The sequence below is a fragment of the Canis lupus genome, chromosome 27, assembly GCF_003254725.2.
Source record: "Canis lupus dingo isolate Sandy chromosome 27, ASM325472v2, whole genome shotgun sequence".
Lineage (NCBI taxonomy): Eukaryota > Metazoa > Chordata > Mammalia > Carnivora > Canidae > Canis > Canis lupus.
In genome coordinates this window covers 3,584,429-3,600,704 of record NC_064269.1, presented here as the reverse complement: position 1 = coordinate 3,600,704, position 16,276 = coordinate 3,584,429, and the positions used below count along the sequence as shown (strand labels likewise).

At 45.9% G+C, this 16,276-nt stretch overlaps 1 protein-coding gene across 2 annotated transcripts in view; it reads right to left on the bottom strand.

Moving 5' to 3' along the window:
- Positions 1-16,276, bottom strand: part of BIN2 (bridging integrator 2) — a 33,661-nt gene that overhangs the window by 1,580 nt on the left and 15,805 nt on the right. Inside the window, exons 3-12 of one of the 2 annotated variants that reach the window (XM_025458857.3) lie at positions 13,571-13,625; positions 13,192-13,286; positions 12,527-12,622; positions 10,828-10,935; positions 10,206-10,291; positions 8,988-9,063; positions 8,049-8,131; positions 4,546-5,263; positions 2,317-2,397; positions 715-789 (exon numbers count right to left, since the gene is read on the bottom strand). In XM_025458857.3, the coding sequence (XP_025314642.1) occupies positions 715-789; positions 2,317-2,397; positions 4,546-5,263; positions 8,049-8,131; positions 8,988-9,063; positions 10,206-10,291; positions 10,828-10,935; positions 12,527-12,622; positions 13,192-13,286; positions 13,571-13,625 (1,473 nt within the window). The remainder of the gene's footprint in view (positions 1-714; positions 790-2,316; positions 2,398-4,545; positions 5,264-8,048; positions 8,132-8,987; positions 9,064-10,205; positions 10,292-10,827; positions 10,936-12,526; positions 12,623-13,191; positions 13,287-13,570; positions 13,626-16,276) is intronic. The other variant, XM_025458858.3, reaches the window with a different exon arrangement.

Sequence of the window (16,276 nt, the reverse complement as noted above, 5' to 3'; positions counted from 1 at the left end):
TTCTGTGCATCTTTTATATATCTTAACGCCAGTGGTTTTTTTTTTAAGAGAGAGAGAGTGCATGCAAGGAGGGGAAGGGAGGGGCACAGGGAGAGAGAGAGAGGATCTTAAGCACGCTTCATGCCCAGGGAGGAGCCCGACATGGGGCTGGATGTCATGACTCTGAGACCATGACCTGAGCCGAAATCAAGAGTCCAATGCTTAGCCAACTGAGCCATTCAGGCACCCCACTTAACTCCTTTTTGAAGTAAGTTCGGGGGGATCCCTGGGTGGCGCAGCGGTTTGGCGCCTGCCTTTGGCCCAGGGCGCGATCCTGGAGACCCAGGATCGAATCCCACATCGGGCTCCTGGTGCATGGAGCCTGCTTCTCCCTCTGCCTGTGTCTCTGCCTCTCTCTCTCTCTGTGACTATCATAAATAAATAAAAATTAAAAAAAAAAATGAAGTAAGTTCGGATGAAAATATTTAGGAGGTAAGGCTATGGTGAGAGGTCAAGAGGTTCAAGGTCAAGAGGTCAAGGTTCAAGGAAATGGGGACAGAGACCACGAAGTCCCAGATTACTCTTGGTTCCCCTGGTTCCCACCTGCTTGACTTTGCCCTGAGGATGTTGCTCACTGCCGGGTTCCCCTTGTAGCCCATGCAGCCACACCTCTGTCCACCCGCATTGCCCAGTGTTACCACTCATCCCATTCTCTGTGTTATCTGGCCTCCTTACCTCTTCCTGAGGCTCGCTTGCCGTGACATTGCTGTCTTCTGGAACTGCAGAGACATGAAGCTGAAGATCTTGGCTCTACAAAAAGAAGAGTTCTCCCAGTGAGACTCAACCTCCCAGTCTCTCGGCTTAGAAGGGTCTTCTGTGCCTTACACTTTACGAGGGTCACAGACAACGCAAAGGGCAAACATACGGTGCTGGTTTACTATGGCCTGAGAGTATCAGGGAAGGCTTTCCCGTCATCCTCTGTCACACATCAAGAGACCAAGATTCAAAGGGTCAAATAACCTGCTGGGACAGGAAACCAGGTCTTTGGACTCCCATTGTTTCCATGATCAGATACTGTATGATCTGTGTGACATGCATCTGTATATAAATCTATGTGGGAGTCCGTGAAGGTATAAATATAGGTGTTAAAACCACTACCTACCACTTTTAGACTAACCCTCCTCTAGAACGCACTACAGCTCTCACACTGGGATGGTCCTAAGCTATAACGGTTAGGAAAGGCAAATGGTATGATGGTTTCTTGGGGAAAAATTCTGGGTCCTGAGATGGGAACCCAAGATGTGGAAAGCCCTGTCTAGGAACTGTTAAGCCATGGGAAGCCTCTGGTACTCTAAGGCTTAGAATGAATTTATTTTTTAATTGAAATTTAATGCACACACTATAAAATTCACTCTCTCAAGAACCAGAACCAACTGCTAACAGTAGGAAACAGCCATTTGAAATTCTGTTTCTCCTTTAAGTTCCTCCTTATTCCTTCTTCCAGTTCTAGGCTATGAACGGCCCCCAAAGGTAATACCGCCTCCCACAAAGTTACAATCCTTTCAGAGAACCTCCATTATCTCTCAGGTGGTTCAAATGCTGAGCAAGTACAGATTTTCTCAGTTTTCTTTTTATTTACTGGTTTTTATATGTGATAATGTCCATAATTCTGCTTGGGGGGAAACTATGACTTATAACGCATCTGTGAGGGAAGTGAACAGATCTTGCAGGACATAATAGGGTCTCAAAAGATTGATGACATTGAGAGGCTAGGATCGAAGATGCTCTAGCTGCTTAATTCCATAGGAAAAATACGTCTCCTTTAGCTGATGACCAAGCAATTCCAAAGGAGAGGCTGGGGCTAAGGAAACACTGTAAATCTCAAAAATAATGAGGTGGCTTCAGGGGGGAGGAGGTTGCGTCCTGTATCTCTTTCCCAAGGAGGACAGTGTTACTAGCCTGTTCCTCAAAAATAGACAATATCTTGGCCCCTAGAATCTCTCCTTCAGTAAGATTATACCCAAGAGGCAAACAGGTTTTATCCACCAGAGCCAGACGAAAGGCCACTCTTTGGCTGACCCTATACTAAAATCATATAAAGTATTACAAAGTCAAATTTAAGTTAATTTTGAATTTTCCATACTGTTGAATTGTGCTTTTTAGTGCAGAAAAGTGAAAAGTGGCTACCCTGTTTACCCACACCCCCTGCATATTTCTCCCAGCTGGGAGAGCTTCCTCATCCCAGAAGCTGACAGAGGGAAGATGCTTTATGTCTGGCTCTGTACCTCATGTGACTCAAGATTGACAGGGTACTAGTGTTGACTTAGATGTCAGTACCTCAGGGGAGTCCACGGAGATGAGCTTATTGGTCTCTTCCTTGTCCTCGATCTTCTTTGTTGTGTCAGACTCTGAAAAATCCTGTGGACCAAAGTGGACAATGTAGGAGAGAGCACCACACCTTCACACCCTGAATGCCACCCTGGGCCCTTTGTCTGTGTTGGCTGTGGTACCCCGGTACCCGCATGGTACCCATGTCCAGGTAACAGGAGGCTCTCGAGGCAGCCTGGTCAGCCTTTGGTGAGGCATCGGCGGTCACAGGGTGCTGTGAACTGAGGGGCATCAGAAGTCTCAGACTCCCAGATATCTACATGGCTCATGCCCCGGGCTCCTTCACTGCCCAAATAACCCCTCTGACCACTCTGTTTAAAACTACAATTTTGCCTTCACTCCCTGTACCTTCCCCTATTTAATTTTTTCTCTTCTCTTCCCCTACTTATCTTTTATCTCTTATAATTTATCTCTTATCATCACTAAATTGTCATTTTACTTATTTATGGTTTCTTTTCTATCTCCCTTATTCCTCCCAACCCTCACCCACTAGAATATAAGATGCAGGAAGGCAGAGAATTTTGTTGTGTTCATTGTAATATCCCACCTCCTAGAAAAGTGCCCGGCACATAGCAGGGGCTCAGTAATTATGGAATGAGTGAATCAATCAGTCAGTTAATCAATCTTGGTGCCATCTAGTTAGATGTTTCACCATAATCTTCTCTATAATGATCTGACAGGGGATCATATATTCTTAGCTTTTTTTTTTTTTTAAATACATTTTTTATTTTTTTATTCATAGAGATGCAGAGAGAGAGAGAGAGAGGCAGAGACACAGGCAGAGGGAGAAGCAGGCTCCATGTAGAGAGCCTGATGTGGGACTCGATCCAGGGTCTCCAGATCACGCCCGGGGCTTCAGGCGGTGCTAAACCGCTGCGCCACCGGGGCTGCCCATATCCTTAGCTTTTAACAGCAAGGAAGGAGGGCTATTTCTCAAGGTGGCCTATGCTATTTTTGTTTTTGGAAGTCCCTGTGTCCCCTTTTCCCTAGATTTAAAATTGGTTTTCTTTTTTTTTAACTTTTTAAAAAAAGATTTTTTAAAAAAAATATTTATTTATTTATTTATGATAGACATAGAGAGAGAGAGAGAGAGAGGCAGAGACACAGGAGGAAGGAGAAGCAGGCTCCATGCCGGGAGCCCGATGTGGGACTCGATCCCGGGACTCCAGGATCGCGCCCTGGGCCAAAGGCGGCGCTAAACCGCTGAGCCACCCAGGGATCCCTAAAAAAAGATTTTATTTATTCATGAGAGATACACACACACAGGGGGAGAGAGAGAGAGAGAGAGAGAGAGAGAGAAGCAGAGACACAGGCGGGGGGAGAAGCAGGCTCCATTCAGGGAGCCCGATGTGGGACTTGATCCCGGGTCTCCAGGATCAGGCCCTGGGCCAAAGGTGGCACTAAACCACTGAGCCACCTGCGCTGCCCTAAAATTGTTTTTTTATATCATTTTTTAACAGTTAACTGCTGAAAGTTCCTTTTATATTGATCCAAAATGTACTTGAAAAAAAAATCTTTACATAGTTCTGCTTTCATGAATGTAAATAAGTCAAACCTCTCTCCTATATAAGTCTTTCCATGTAATTTGACTAGAATATGCCCTGATTTCCAGATCCTTCACGGAACTGGCTGCTCTCCACGGGATCTCTGTCTATTATAACACAATCCTTTTCTCATCATTTCCTCACCTTCCATCCCTTTTGCTTTACTTTCCCCTGTGAGTTCCTTCTTCTATACCTCTCTCATTGAAGAAGTTGTACCTTAGAAATTTGCAGATGCCATTTTGCTTACCATAGTCACAAGTGTGACAAACTCCTTCCCATCCCCCACTAAAAAAAGTAAAGTTTTTTTAAGTTCGGGATGCCAGTTATAGATTCTTCATGTCGGAACTCCCAGAACTTGGAGCAAAGGAAAGAAATTAGCAAGAATCTGCTCACAATAATAATATTAGAGAAAAGCCCTTTGCAGAAGTCAACTACCCTAAGAGTACAGGTCACTGGATTAGTTGCTATGAATATGTGAAACAATCCCCATAACCAAAAAAGGTGTCCAAGAATATCCTTGAAACGGCCATCTACTGACATAAGATCTTATCAGTTGGGGCAAGCTGACTATAGGAAAGATGATCTCCATGAAGGTTATTAAAGGGACTAAAGACTCAACCAGATCCAATCTCACCTCAGATATCTTCGAGGTAGGGGAAGTACAAAGTTCTTCTGGATTCAGACTGTTGATGTTTTCCTTTTCTCTGGCCTCGGGAGTTCTTACTGGCTTCTCTGGTGGCTGTGGGTCCAGTGAAGCATCTAAGGAGGTCCTGGGACTGGTAGGTGAACCCTGCTCAGAGGCTAGAGGGCTGGAGGGTATGTTCCCTGAGGAGTGCCTGGGGCTGGGAGTGGCTCTGGGTGGAGGGGGCCTATTCGGAGGTGCTGAGGTCCTCTGGATGGAGGCTCTCTTCTTTGGTTGTTCAGATCCTTCACTTGAGGTGCGGGTTCGGAGGACTACCTCTGGGAGAGACGAGGGCTGCTCTGAAGGGACAAGGGCCCTGCCTGGTGATGGAGCTGGGGAGCAAGGGAGAACTTCCTCCTGGGACTTGCTGCCCTCAACGGTGGCAGAGGGCTGGGCCTGCTTGGGGCCATTGCAAGCTGGCAGAGGCTCTTCCTCCTCAGAGGAGCTGACTTCAGACTCTTCTCCCTCAATTTCCTTGTCTTTTAAGGGCTCTTGAATCTCAGATTCGTCTTCTCCCTGGGCCGGATCAGATGCCAGCTCTTCTTCACTTGCTGATGAGGAATCCCTCTCACTCTTCAGAGAAAGCGCAGAGGGACTGGTAGGTGAGGTCAGGGGGCTGGGGGCTTCAGATGTGCGAACTGGGGAAGAGATGACTAAAGAGCGCCTGCTGCTGGTGAAACAGAAAGAGCATTCAAGATTCAGAAGGGCTAAAAACTAGAAGCAACCCCAACACACCCCCAAATAAATAAAGATGCACGCACATAGCAATAAAATGGAACAAAGCAATGGAAGATATGAGAAGGGTTGTATATACTTTGCAATAATGCTTCTATTATAAAGCGAAAAAGAGGCTATACAATTTTATCCATATCACGATCTCAGTTACATAAAAATATACAAAGAAAACAAGACTGGAAAGAAACACTGCAAAACACTGATAAAATAGTTTCTCTACAGGACACATTCTACGGGTGATATACAGCTGATCCTTGAGGAATCTCTATTTGCAAATTCACCTACTCTCTAAAATTTATTTGCGACTCCAAAATTAATACTCATGATGCTTCTGCAGCCAGCCATGGACATATGCGAGCTTTGAAAAATGAGTGCCCAACGAGCATTTTACAAGAAGAGTCTAACAAGGCAATCATCTGCCTTGGTTCAGCTCTCGCACTGCAAATGTGTCCTTTTGGCCATGTTTTTCACATCGTTGTGCTTTTTGTTTGTGATTTTGCTGTTTAAAATGGCCTCCAAGTATAGCACTAAAGTGCTTCGAGCTATAACACTGTGATGTGCCCAACAGAGAAAAAACACATGTTAGAGAAGCTTTACTCAGGCATGAGTTGTGGTGCTGTTGGCTAGGAGCTCAATATGAAGGAGTCAACAACGTGTATTACTTCTTTATTTAGAGGGAGGGAGAGCAAGGGCAAGTTGGGGGAGAAGCAGAGGGAGATGGAGAATCTCAAGCAGATTCCACGCTGAGCTCAGAGCCCAATGTGGGGTTTGATCCCACAACCCTGAGATCATGACCTGAGCCGAAACCAAGAGAGTCGGATGCTTAACTGACTGAGCCACAGGTGTGCCAGCAATGTGTATTAAATAAAGTGTCTTCAAACAGAAACACACACGGGACTGGGCAATGGAAACGCTGGGAGCTGGAGCTCACAGGAACCTAACTCTGGGTTTCCCTTAGCAACAATGGTTCAGTATTCACTAATTCGGTGCTCACCGTGACTCTACTGAACACCACTGAGCCACACAGGCGTCCCAAGTGATCACATTCTTAAGGACCACTGAATTGCGTATGTTTAACCAGCATAAAGAAAGTATGAACAATACACACACACACACACACACACACACACACACAGAAAGTAAGCCCTATAGGTTAAGAACATATTTGCAGAGAGTATCATTAAAGCATTACTATCCGAAATACACACAAAAAAATACCTCCTATAGATTAAATTTTTAAAACAAGGTAAGCGGGTTCCCCAGGTGCCTCAGCGGTTGAGCACCTGCCTGCAGCCCAGGGCCTGATCCTGGAGTCCCGGGATCGAGTCCCACATCGGGCTCCCTGCACGGAGCCTGCTTCTCTCTCTGCCTGTGTCTTTGCCTCTCTCTATCTCTGTGTCTCTCATGGATAAATAAATAAATAAAATAAAAAAAAATAAAAAAGGGTAAGCAATCTAAATGAAAAATGTGAAAACAATGATAAATAGGCAAGTCACAGAAAGGAACATTAAATGGCCAATAACATGAAAAGTTGTGCCAGCTAACTAGCCACCGTGGAGATATGAATTAAAATTGCAAAAAATTCCATTTCACACTCATTAGTTTGGAAAAATTAGTAAGTCTGATAATGTTACAGGTAGCAAAAATATGGAGCAATGGGGGCTTTTGTTTACTGCTGGTGGGTTATAAGTTAGAATGGTCACTTTGGAGAGCCCTTTGAAAATGACAATGCCTGGTAAGGCTGAAGAGGCCCAAATGCACAGACTATGACTCAGCAGCTCCACTCCCAATATACACCCTAAGGAAATTCCTGGTAATGCTCACAGCAGAAATGTTAAATGTGTCCATTGCAGCTTATTTGTAATAGCAAGAAACTGGAAAACAACCCAAATGTCTATGAGCAGGAGGACAGATAAATAAATTGTGGACTAGCCAAACAACAGCATCCAGAACAGTTATAGAAAGGGAAGACCAGAGCTAGCAACATTAGCAGCTGGATAAATGAACCTCACAAACAATACGAAGAGAACGAAAGGTGTTCCAAAAGTACACATACAGTGTAATTCCATTTTATAAAGTTTAAAAACATGCAAAACCACCTTTTCTGTGTGTGCGTACATGTGTGTAAGTAGAGTAAAAAGAAAAGTGTGGGAATAATAAATACTAAATTTAAGACCGTGGTTGCCTTGGGCGAGGGGCAGGATGAGTTGGGGCGGCGGGGGGACACTGGGCACTTCAATGATACGTATAGTAGCTGATTTCTTAAATTTGGTGGTAGCTATATGGCTATTATGTTATTCTTTTTATTATATTATTCTTTATACCTTTTGTGATGCCTGAAATATTTCATACACAGAAAAAAGAGGGGCGCCTGGGGGGCTCAGATGGTTGGGCATCTGCCTTTGGCTTGGGTCATGATCTCCAGGTCCTGGGATGGAGCCAAACAGGGCAGGCGGGCTCCCAACACAGCGAGGAGCCTGCTTCTCCCTCTCCCTCTGCTTCTCCCCCTGCTTGTGCTCTCTGACTCTCTCTTAAATGAATAAAAATAAAATCTTTAAAAAAATAAAGAAAAAATAATTCATATGGAAGCATAATACAAATAACAAACAGTACCAAGCACGGCAAACACAAAGGGAGGGCCAGGATTGGGGATGGAAATGAGAGTGTTGCGTATGCTCACAGGACAAGCCAAGTAGCAAAGAGTCTCAGGAGTTGCTCACCTTGATACTCCCTTCACCACAAAGACTTTGTTGGAATGTTGCTTCTCCAGTTTGCTCATCACCTCATAGAGGCTGTGGTTCAGCTAGAGCCAGTGAGAGAGACGGGTTACTGGCCAGTGGGAACCTGAGACTGGAATATCCCTTCTCTTTTCCCTTTCAGACGGTTTCCAAAAGAAAACCTCCCCACCTTTCACTGTAAAGCTCCTTCCCATCCATCTCTTTGTCCAGGGTCCCGTCCTGCCACCCCTTCTTCCTGGACTGTCTGTGTCATAGGTTTTGCCTCTTCCAACATAAGATAAGGCTCTCTCAAGGCTGGGTCCTTGAGGTTTGAGGTCGGATTTGAGGTTCTAGCTTCTCTCAGGTAATCCAGAGAATAAAAACTCACTGTAATATTAAGGAGGCAAACCATAACTTAGCTACCGCAGATGTGGAGAGGAGTATGTGAGTGTGTGCATGAATTTAATTAATGTAACAGCAGAGTCTTGGAATCCCAGGACCAGAAAAGGCCCCATGAGGTTGTGTTCTGTGGCTGCCAGTCACTGAGTAGGATTGGCCTTCTCTACTCACGCCCAACTACCTGGGAAACGGACCTGTGCTTAAACACTGCCCTCTTTGTTCCCCAGAGACAAAAGATAAAGATTTCACAGCTTGGTTCCCCATTTCAGCTATTCCTTCCCACAGGCCTAACCTCCTTTATTCATCTGAAGCTCAAGTATGGATGCCATTATCCAGTTGTTAATGGAGGACTCTCTGATGTGTATACACGTGCTTTACCACAGTTCCAGGTGGTCAGTGAAGTGCTATTGTTTTCATCATGAGAGAAAAGTAAAAACTTGTGGTGCTAACATCAGTACTTAATGAGATGATGTAAATTTGGGCTACTTTCATAGTTCCTAGAAAAGCCCACCTCGGTGACTACACGGGCCAGAGGTTTCTCACCTTGCTCATCTCCCTGTAGAAGACATCCCTCAAGTTGGAAATGTTTTGGAAGATGGTCACGTAACAGCCAATACGACTATCAGGCGGCAAAACAAAACAAAACAAAACAAAATAATGACAAAACCCCCACAACACCTACAGGTAAGGGTTGGTAACGGCAATCTTTGAAATACAAGGTAGGAGCTTAAGCCAACACCAGCCAACACCAAGATTCCTCAGAGAAGAGCACCCCGTACCCTAGACTCAGAATGTTCTGGAATCTGATTCTTCAGAGCCAGGCCCGTAGCACACTTGACTCTCAGAGGGGTGGGAAAGTCAGAGGAGATACTTATCAGCCCAGTCTGAGACCTGCAGTTGCATGAAGACCTCTTGTTCAGGTTCTTTAGGTATTAAAGTAGATATGAATGAAAATACTCTGAAGAATTTTTAAAGTGCGGTATAAATATAAGCCCACACAATGATAATTATTATAATAAATAATTATTCTTTCTCATTACGCAATACTTGGACTTCTCCGAAGCTGCATGCACATTAGTGGAATTCTACTATAAATAAATTGGGGAAGTTTACGTTTAAAGAAACTGTATTAAACTTCAATGCTATCTAAATAAAGAGTCACATAATTAGTGTTTTAGAATACACGGAGTTATTCAAAAGGCTGCGTCACACATAGACTAATATTAAGCGGCAATATAAAATACTGACTACAGCCGCACTACAGCGTATCTTGTACAATGAAAATAGGACACAAACAGAATTTCTACTCAGGTGCCTCTAAACACCTTTACCTCCTGTGAAGCAAAGACGTCATTAATAGAAACAATCATCCCACGGTTTATCTTCTATGTCAATCTGGATGTTCACGAACCAAGCTTGTTTAAAACAATACACACTTACGCACGAAACCAGATATTCCCGGTTCCCATGAGGACGGAAATTTACTTGCCAAGAGCCCTCCTATCCCAGAAACATCTTGCCTTTAGACCGGAAAAGCTGGCAGGGCGAGCCTGGCTATCTGTGTGTTACAGATGAAGGACCCAGGGTCTGGGGTGATAAGACAGTTTGCTTAGTGTCGCCCAGCAAGTCAGTAGCCGGGCTGAGGCGACCTCCAACTCCTGGAACAGAGCGCTTCTCGAGAGGGGACATTCGTGGGTTGCCAGGGAACCTGGGCCTCCACTGGCCCAGGAGGCCAGGCCTTTCCTGACTGTCAATCATTACCTATGATAAAGAACAGGCAGTTCCTCTAGCAGTTCCTGGTTCAGGTCTTCAAAGACACTCTGGGCTTTGTTGAACTCTTCCTCTGCCTAGGGGGTAAAGGTGACAGGAGTTCCCCTCAATCCCGGGTCTAAGGCGGGAACCAGCCTCCTTGAGTCTCTCCCTGCATTTTTCAGGGACTGGGCTGACTTGGAGTCATGCCCCCCTTCCCCACACCCATGCCCTCCCAAGCCTTGGGTCTCTAATTGTAGAGCATCCGTGTCAGGGGAAGCAGGATTTCCTTCAGGACACTGGATGCTGAATTTATCTTTTCCTAAACCCAATAAAATGTTATTTTATTTTATTTTATTTATTTTAAAGATTTTATTTATTTATTCATGAGAGACACAGAGGCAGAGACACAGGCAGAGGGAGAAGCAGGCTCCATGCAGGAAGCCCGACGTGGGACTCGATCCCGGGTCTCCAGGATCAGGCCCTGGGCTGAAGGCTGCGCTAAACTGCTAAGCAACCCGGGCTGCCTGAATTTATCTTTTCCTAAACCCAGCCTGGCCCAGCCACCTGCCACCATTATGGGTGAGGGAGGGCAGGAAGGTTTCGCCAGGCTTTTTTTTTTTTTTTTTTTTACCTTGGCAGTCTTGGCCTCATCTTTCTTCTTGGCATTCTGCACCGCCTCCAGGTGGTGTCGGGCACTGTCATAGTCCACAAGTTTCCGGCCCCGCTTGGCAATCCTTTCCTAAGCCAGAGTCAGGAGAGAGGCCCTTGATACTCATTTCAGTGGCCAGGATGCAGGCAAACATAGAGGCACAATTCCTTGGTCCTGTTACCAAATTTCACTTTCTAACAGCTTTGTGCCCAAGGGATTTCCCTTACTATTTGGAAAGAATAGGGATTCTGGTGGGAGGCAGGAGGCAGAGTAAAGGGAAATCCTCCAGAGCACATGGAAGCCTGCACTAAATGTTGATTTCTCCTATAAGCCCACTAAAAACTGGTTCAGCCTCCGGGAGAAATGGCCCTGGGAATCCAGCTGAATTCAAAGTCAGGAGTTTGGGGTCTTATTACCAACGCTGCCACTTAATTAGTCTTGTGACGGAGGGCAAGGCACATCTCTTCTGGAACTTCAGCAGCCTCACCTGCCCTACAGGGTTACTTCAAAGATCAAACGCTGACTACAAAGTGCTTTGAGAACTCTAAAGCATAATAAAAATAGTAAATTATTGTGTGCACCGGAGAGAGCATCTACGCAGTCTCATCCAAACTACAAAACCAGTCATAGATTTTGCAAGAATCTTATCTGGATTATCTGGTCCAACTTCCTGTGTAATACCTGGGGCTTCTCTGTAATAATCAAAATAAGTAGTTCACCTTCTGCTTGAAATTGAACTTCAACTCCCAACCTCACAGTATATTTCAGTTTTTGGAAGCTCTATGAGAAACTTAAGTCAGGATCCCTCTAATTTCTCCCTATTAATCGACCAGCAGCGTGGTGCCTGACGGAGTAGATGGGTTATATAAATCTGAGCTGAATGAATCAATGAATTGCTTTCTGTTTTCTGAAACAGTTTAGAATAGGCTGCATCCCTCTTTCACCTAATAGACCTCCAAGTGTTGGACGAGAATTATTATGACTCCTCAGTTTCTTCTTCTCTACAGTAAACATATCGGCTATTTTTTTTTTTTCACCACTAAAGGGGATGCCCTGACCTGGACCTAATTCATAACCAGTTCAGGGACGCCTGGGTGGCTAGGCGGTTAAGCGTCTGCCTTGGGCTCAGGTCGTGACCCCAGGGTCCTGGGATTGAGTTCCGCATTGGGTTCCCCCCCGCAGGGAGCCTGCTTCTCCCTCTCCCTGTGTCTCTGTCTCTCTCTCTGTCTCTCATGAATAAATGGCACTTTTTTTTTTTTTAGATTTTATTTATTTATTCACGAGAGACACAGAGAGAGAGGGAGAGAGAGAGAGAGAGGCAGAGACACAGGCAGAGGGAGAAGCAGGGAGCCCATGCAGGGAGCCCAACGTGGGACTCAATTCTGGGTCCCCAGGATCAGGTCCTGGGCTGAAGGTGGTGCTAAACCACTGAGCCACCCAGGCTGCCCCTAAATAGCATCTTAAAAACAAAAACAGTTAGGATCTAGTTCACCGAAACCTAATTCTAAACGTGCCCTTGACACCTCTAATCCTCTACCCCAACCTCCTGTCCAGTCTCCCCTACTTTTAATCCTTTTTCCTAAGCCTCATTCCTAACCATGGGCTGCAACTCTATTTGCAATGCTTACTCTATATGTTTTCTAACTTCTGGGGGCCACTCGTGACTTTGCAGATTGATTACCTTAATCTCGCTGAACTGGGCTACGTAGTTTTCCATGGTCCTCAATGCCTGGTCAGCTAGTTTCTCTTCATAGTCTTCCCAGAGGAGATCATTATTCTGTGGGTCAGAGGCAGGGGGCAGAGGTGAGGGCCCCGCTTCTCGGCAACCACTGCACACCAGGGAAAAACCCAAATTCTTCCTGCCGCAAACTTCCGTTTTGAAGCACTGTATTTAGACTGTCGTGTTGGGTTCTGGCAAAAGGGTCAGATGAAGAAACAGCCCTACCTCCAGGAACTGCCCTGTAAGACACTGGACATACATTCTGGGATCAAGAACAGAAGAGATGGTCAGAGTCTTGGATTCTAGAGCCCAAGGGACAAGGAAATTGGAGAGGAAAAAAACTGCATGAAGGTGGTTTTCAAAGACAACCAGTTGGGTTTTACACAGGTACAACCTCCATAAAGCGGGGCAGCCGGCCTTCCACAGAGGAATCCGCAGATTAGGGAAAGCTTGTTTTTACCTTCAAGGTTGTTGCTTTTTGCTACAGCCCAGGGCTGAAGCTATACAAATGAAGGATGAGGGTTGGCTCCTTTGCTTTCCTATTTGCTCTGATGCAGAAGCTAAGAGAAGGCTGAGGGGAGGGCAGGAGTGAGTCCTGAAGAGCTGTAAAGCCAGGACACTCTTACCCCTACGATGGCCTTCAGCTCCTCGTGACCGTCCCACTCGCTGCTGTAGATCTCCTGCAGCGTTTCTGACACTCTCTTGGAGCTTTCATGCATCACTGAAAGGAGAGGAGTCAGTCCTACCATACGGTCACCCCAGAAGGAGGCCGGTAGCATCATACCGGAGCACAGGCAGATCAGTGGGTCCAATTCAGAAGGACGTGCCCCCAGTGATCTGTCAGGAAAGCTGGACGGGGCTGGGCCAGGAAAAGTTGCTTCCCTGATGCCCACAAGTTCCAGGAATCAGGGGCAGGTGAGTGATAAAACGCCTGAGAATGGCTGTTTTTCTTTCCAACCTCAGAGTTCTCAGGAGCTTGATTCTCCCGTGGAACATACTACCCACCTTTGACTGCACTAAGGAAGTTCTTCAGGTCCTTGTAGAGCTTCTGGCCTTCTGCCTGAAAGGGACAAGTGCTTTGGTGACTACAGAGATATGTTTGGAAAGATGCATTAGAGGTCAAGGTAGAAAAGTAGGTTAAAAGCAGAAATCAATCCTGGAATTTGCAAATGTGATAAACTAGCCTCTGTTCTCTTCACCAAGAAGTTGTGGGTTGTCTTTTGGGGGGGGGAGCAGTTTTTTTTTTTAAGATTTTATTTATTTGGGCAGCCCTGGTGGCTCAGCGGTTTAGCGCTGCCTGCAGCCCAGGGCATGATCCTGGAGACCCGGGATGGAGTCCCACATCGGGCTCCCTGCATGGAGCCTGCTTCTCCCTCTGCCTGTGTCTCTGCCTCTCTCTCTCTCTCTCTCTCTCTGCATCTCTATGAATAAATAAATAAAATCTAAAAAAAAAGATTTTATTTATTTATTCATGAGAGAGGCACAGAGAGAGGCAGGGACATAGGCAGAGGAAGAAGCAGGCTCCATGCAGGGAGCCCGACGTGGGACTCGATCCCGGGACCCTGGGATCATGACCTGAGCCGAGGGAGATGCTCAACCGCTGAGCCCCCCTGGCGCCCCTGGAGGGGGCAGTTTTTGTTTGGAGACTGTTCCCTCTGACGGGCAGGTCTTCTTTTCTCTGTTCTCCCTTCCAGTGAACAAAAGCCTATACCCCAGTTCCTCTGCTGAAAATTAAGGGTCCTGTGTGACACTAGCACTTTGTGATCCTCTGGCTGACACGTCCCTCACTGGGTTAGTAAACTGCCACCATCTTCTGCAAATACTGGGCCTTCTTCCTCCCCTGAACCCTCACACAGGCCATTCCCCTCCTCCCGATGTCCTTCCCTGCCTCGCCTCCCTTTCCCCTGCCCTCTGTAGTCACATGTTTTACACCTCTCTTCCAAATGCCTTATCACTGAGTCTCCTCCTGTTCCAACTCCGATGGCCTCATCCTTAGCTCTATCCACCTACCCAATCCTATCTTTGCTCCCCGAGTCTGAATTCTCACTTTTTTAAGGCTGGGACTCCCACGCACAGATTAGGTCTCCTCCCTGTTTAAAAAAGAAGAAGAAGAAGAAGAAGGGAGAAAGGAGAGGAAGGTATCATTTAAGTTTGGAAGTTCAAATCTCCACCCAACGGATGAACCACTTTTATCTTGGACAAATGTTCATTCAGCCTCTGCAACCAGAAACTCATGCCCTCTTGCTGAGGCTGTGCTTCGATTTTAAATAGTGTTGTTAGAACTTTTGCCCCCGGGTCTTGGGCTGGCCTTCTGTACTCAGAGTGGACCTGACTTCTCTTGCACATACGTTGGAAGACATCTTTCCCATACCCTGCACCAAGTCTCTCTCATAGGCCTCCTCTATCATCCCTCACGGGGTTATTTAAAGCCCCTTCCCCAGGGGCACATGGGTGGCTCAGTGTTTGAGTGTCTGCCTTTGGCTCAGGTCATGATCCCAGGGTCCTGGTAAGGACCGAAGGGGCAGCCTACTTAAGGGTCAGGGTATGCTACGGGGCCAGGCTATGGGGCAGAAGAGTGATCCTCACACTCGTTCACGGGAAGGAGTGTTTAAGCTAAGATGCATTATGCAGTACACCATAAAATACTTGTGAACTAAAAAAAAAAAAAAAAAAAAAAAAAAAAAAAAAAAAATACTTGTGAACTTGTTCATTTGTTTTACTTGCTTGCATTCATCACTAGGTAGGCTATTGAGCATACCAACAGTATACAAAAATTTATGGGAGAGAAACTGAAAATCAGAAAATTCTATCTAACAACTTAAATTACATTTTTTTTTAATCTATGGGGGCAGGGGGTAGTTGCACCTGGGTGGCTCAGTCGGTTAAGTGTCTGACTCTTGGTTTCAGCTCAGGTCGTGATCATGGGATTGGCCCCCACACTGGGCTCTGCACTCAGCCGGGAGTCTGCTTGGGGTTCACTCTCTCCTTCCTCTGCTCCTTCCCTGCTCCCACTCTCTCTCTCTCAAATAAATATATTTTAAAGTTTTCATTTTTCAAAAGGAATTTATTTATTTATTTGACACAGAGAGAGCACAAGCAGAAGGAGCAGCAGGCGGAGGAAGAGGGAAAAACAGGCTCCCCATTGAGCAGAGAGCCCGATGTGGGGCTCCATCCTAGGACCCTGAGATCATGACCTGAGCCAAAGGCAGACACTTAACCAACTGAACCACCTAGGTACCCTCAAATAAGTAAATTAAAAAAAAATTTTTATCTGTGGAAATCTTTGCAGGAAAGATCATTATTATGTAAATTTAGCAGCAGAAAATCTAGGTCAACTCGGTCAAAGAAAACTGGAGTAATTATTTCATCCATCTTTTGGCCTCAGTTCTAAGCTATTCCAAACACTTGACTCTACCTCAGGTTAAAAGTGCTTGGGGCTGAATGCCAGGGCTCAAGGGACACGAAGCCACAGACAGTCTCAAGGGAGTCTAAGACACCATCAGAGAGGTAGAAGAACTGCCATTGTGTGATGTGTCGCAGCAAGTGAGGATCAGAAGAGCATCAGAGAAGTGACCAAGGAGGGGCCAGATGCTACAGAGAGGCCAGAGTGCAGGAAGAACCAGTCATAGTCACTGGACTTGGTAACTGGAGGTCACTGGTAGCCTTGAGAAAGTGCTTTCAATTGCAAGATGGAGACAGTCACCAAAATTC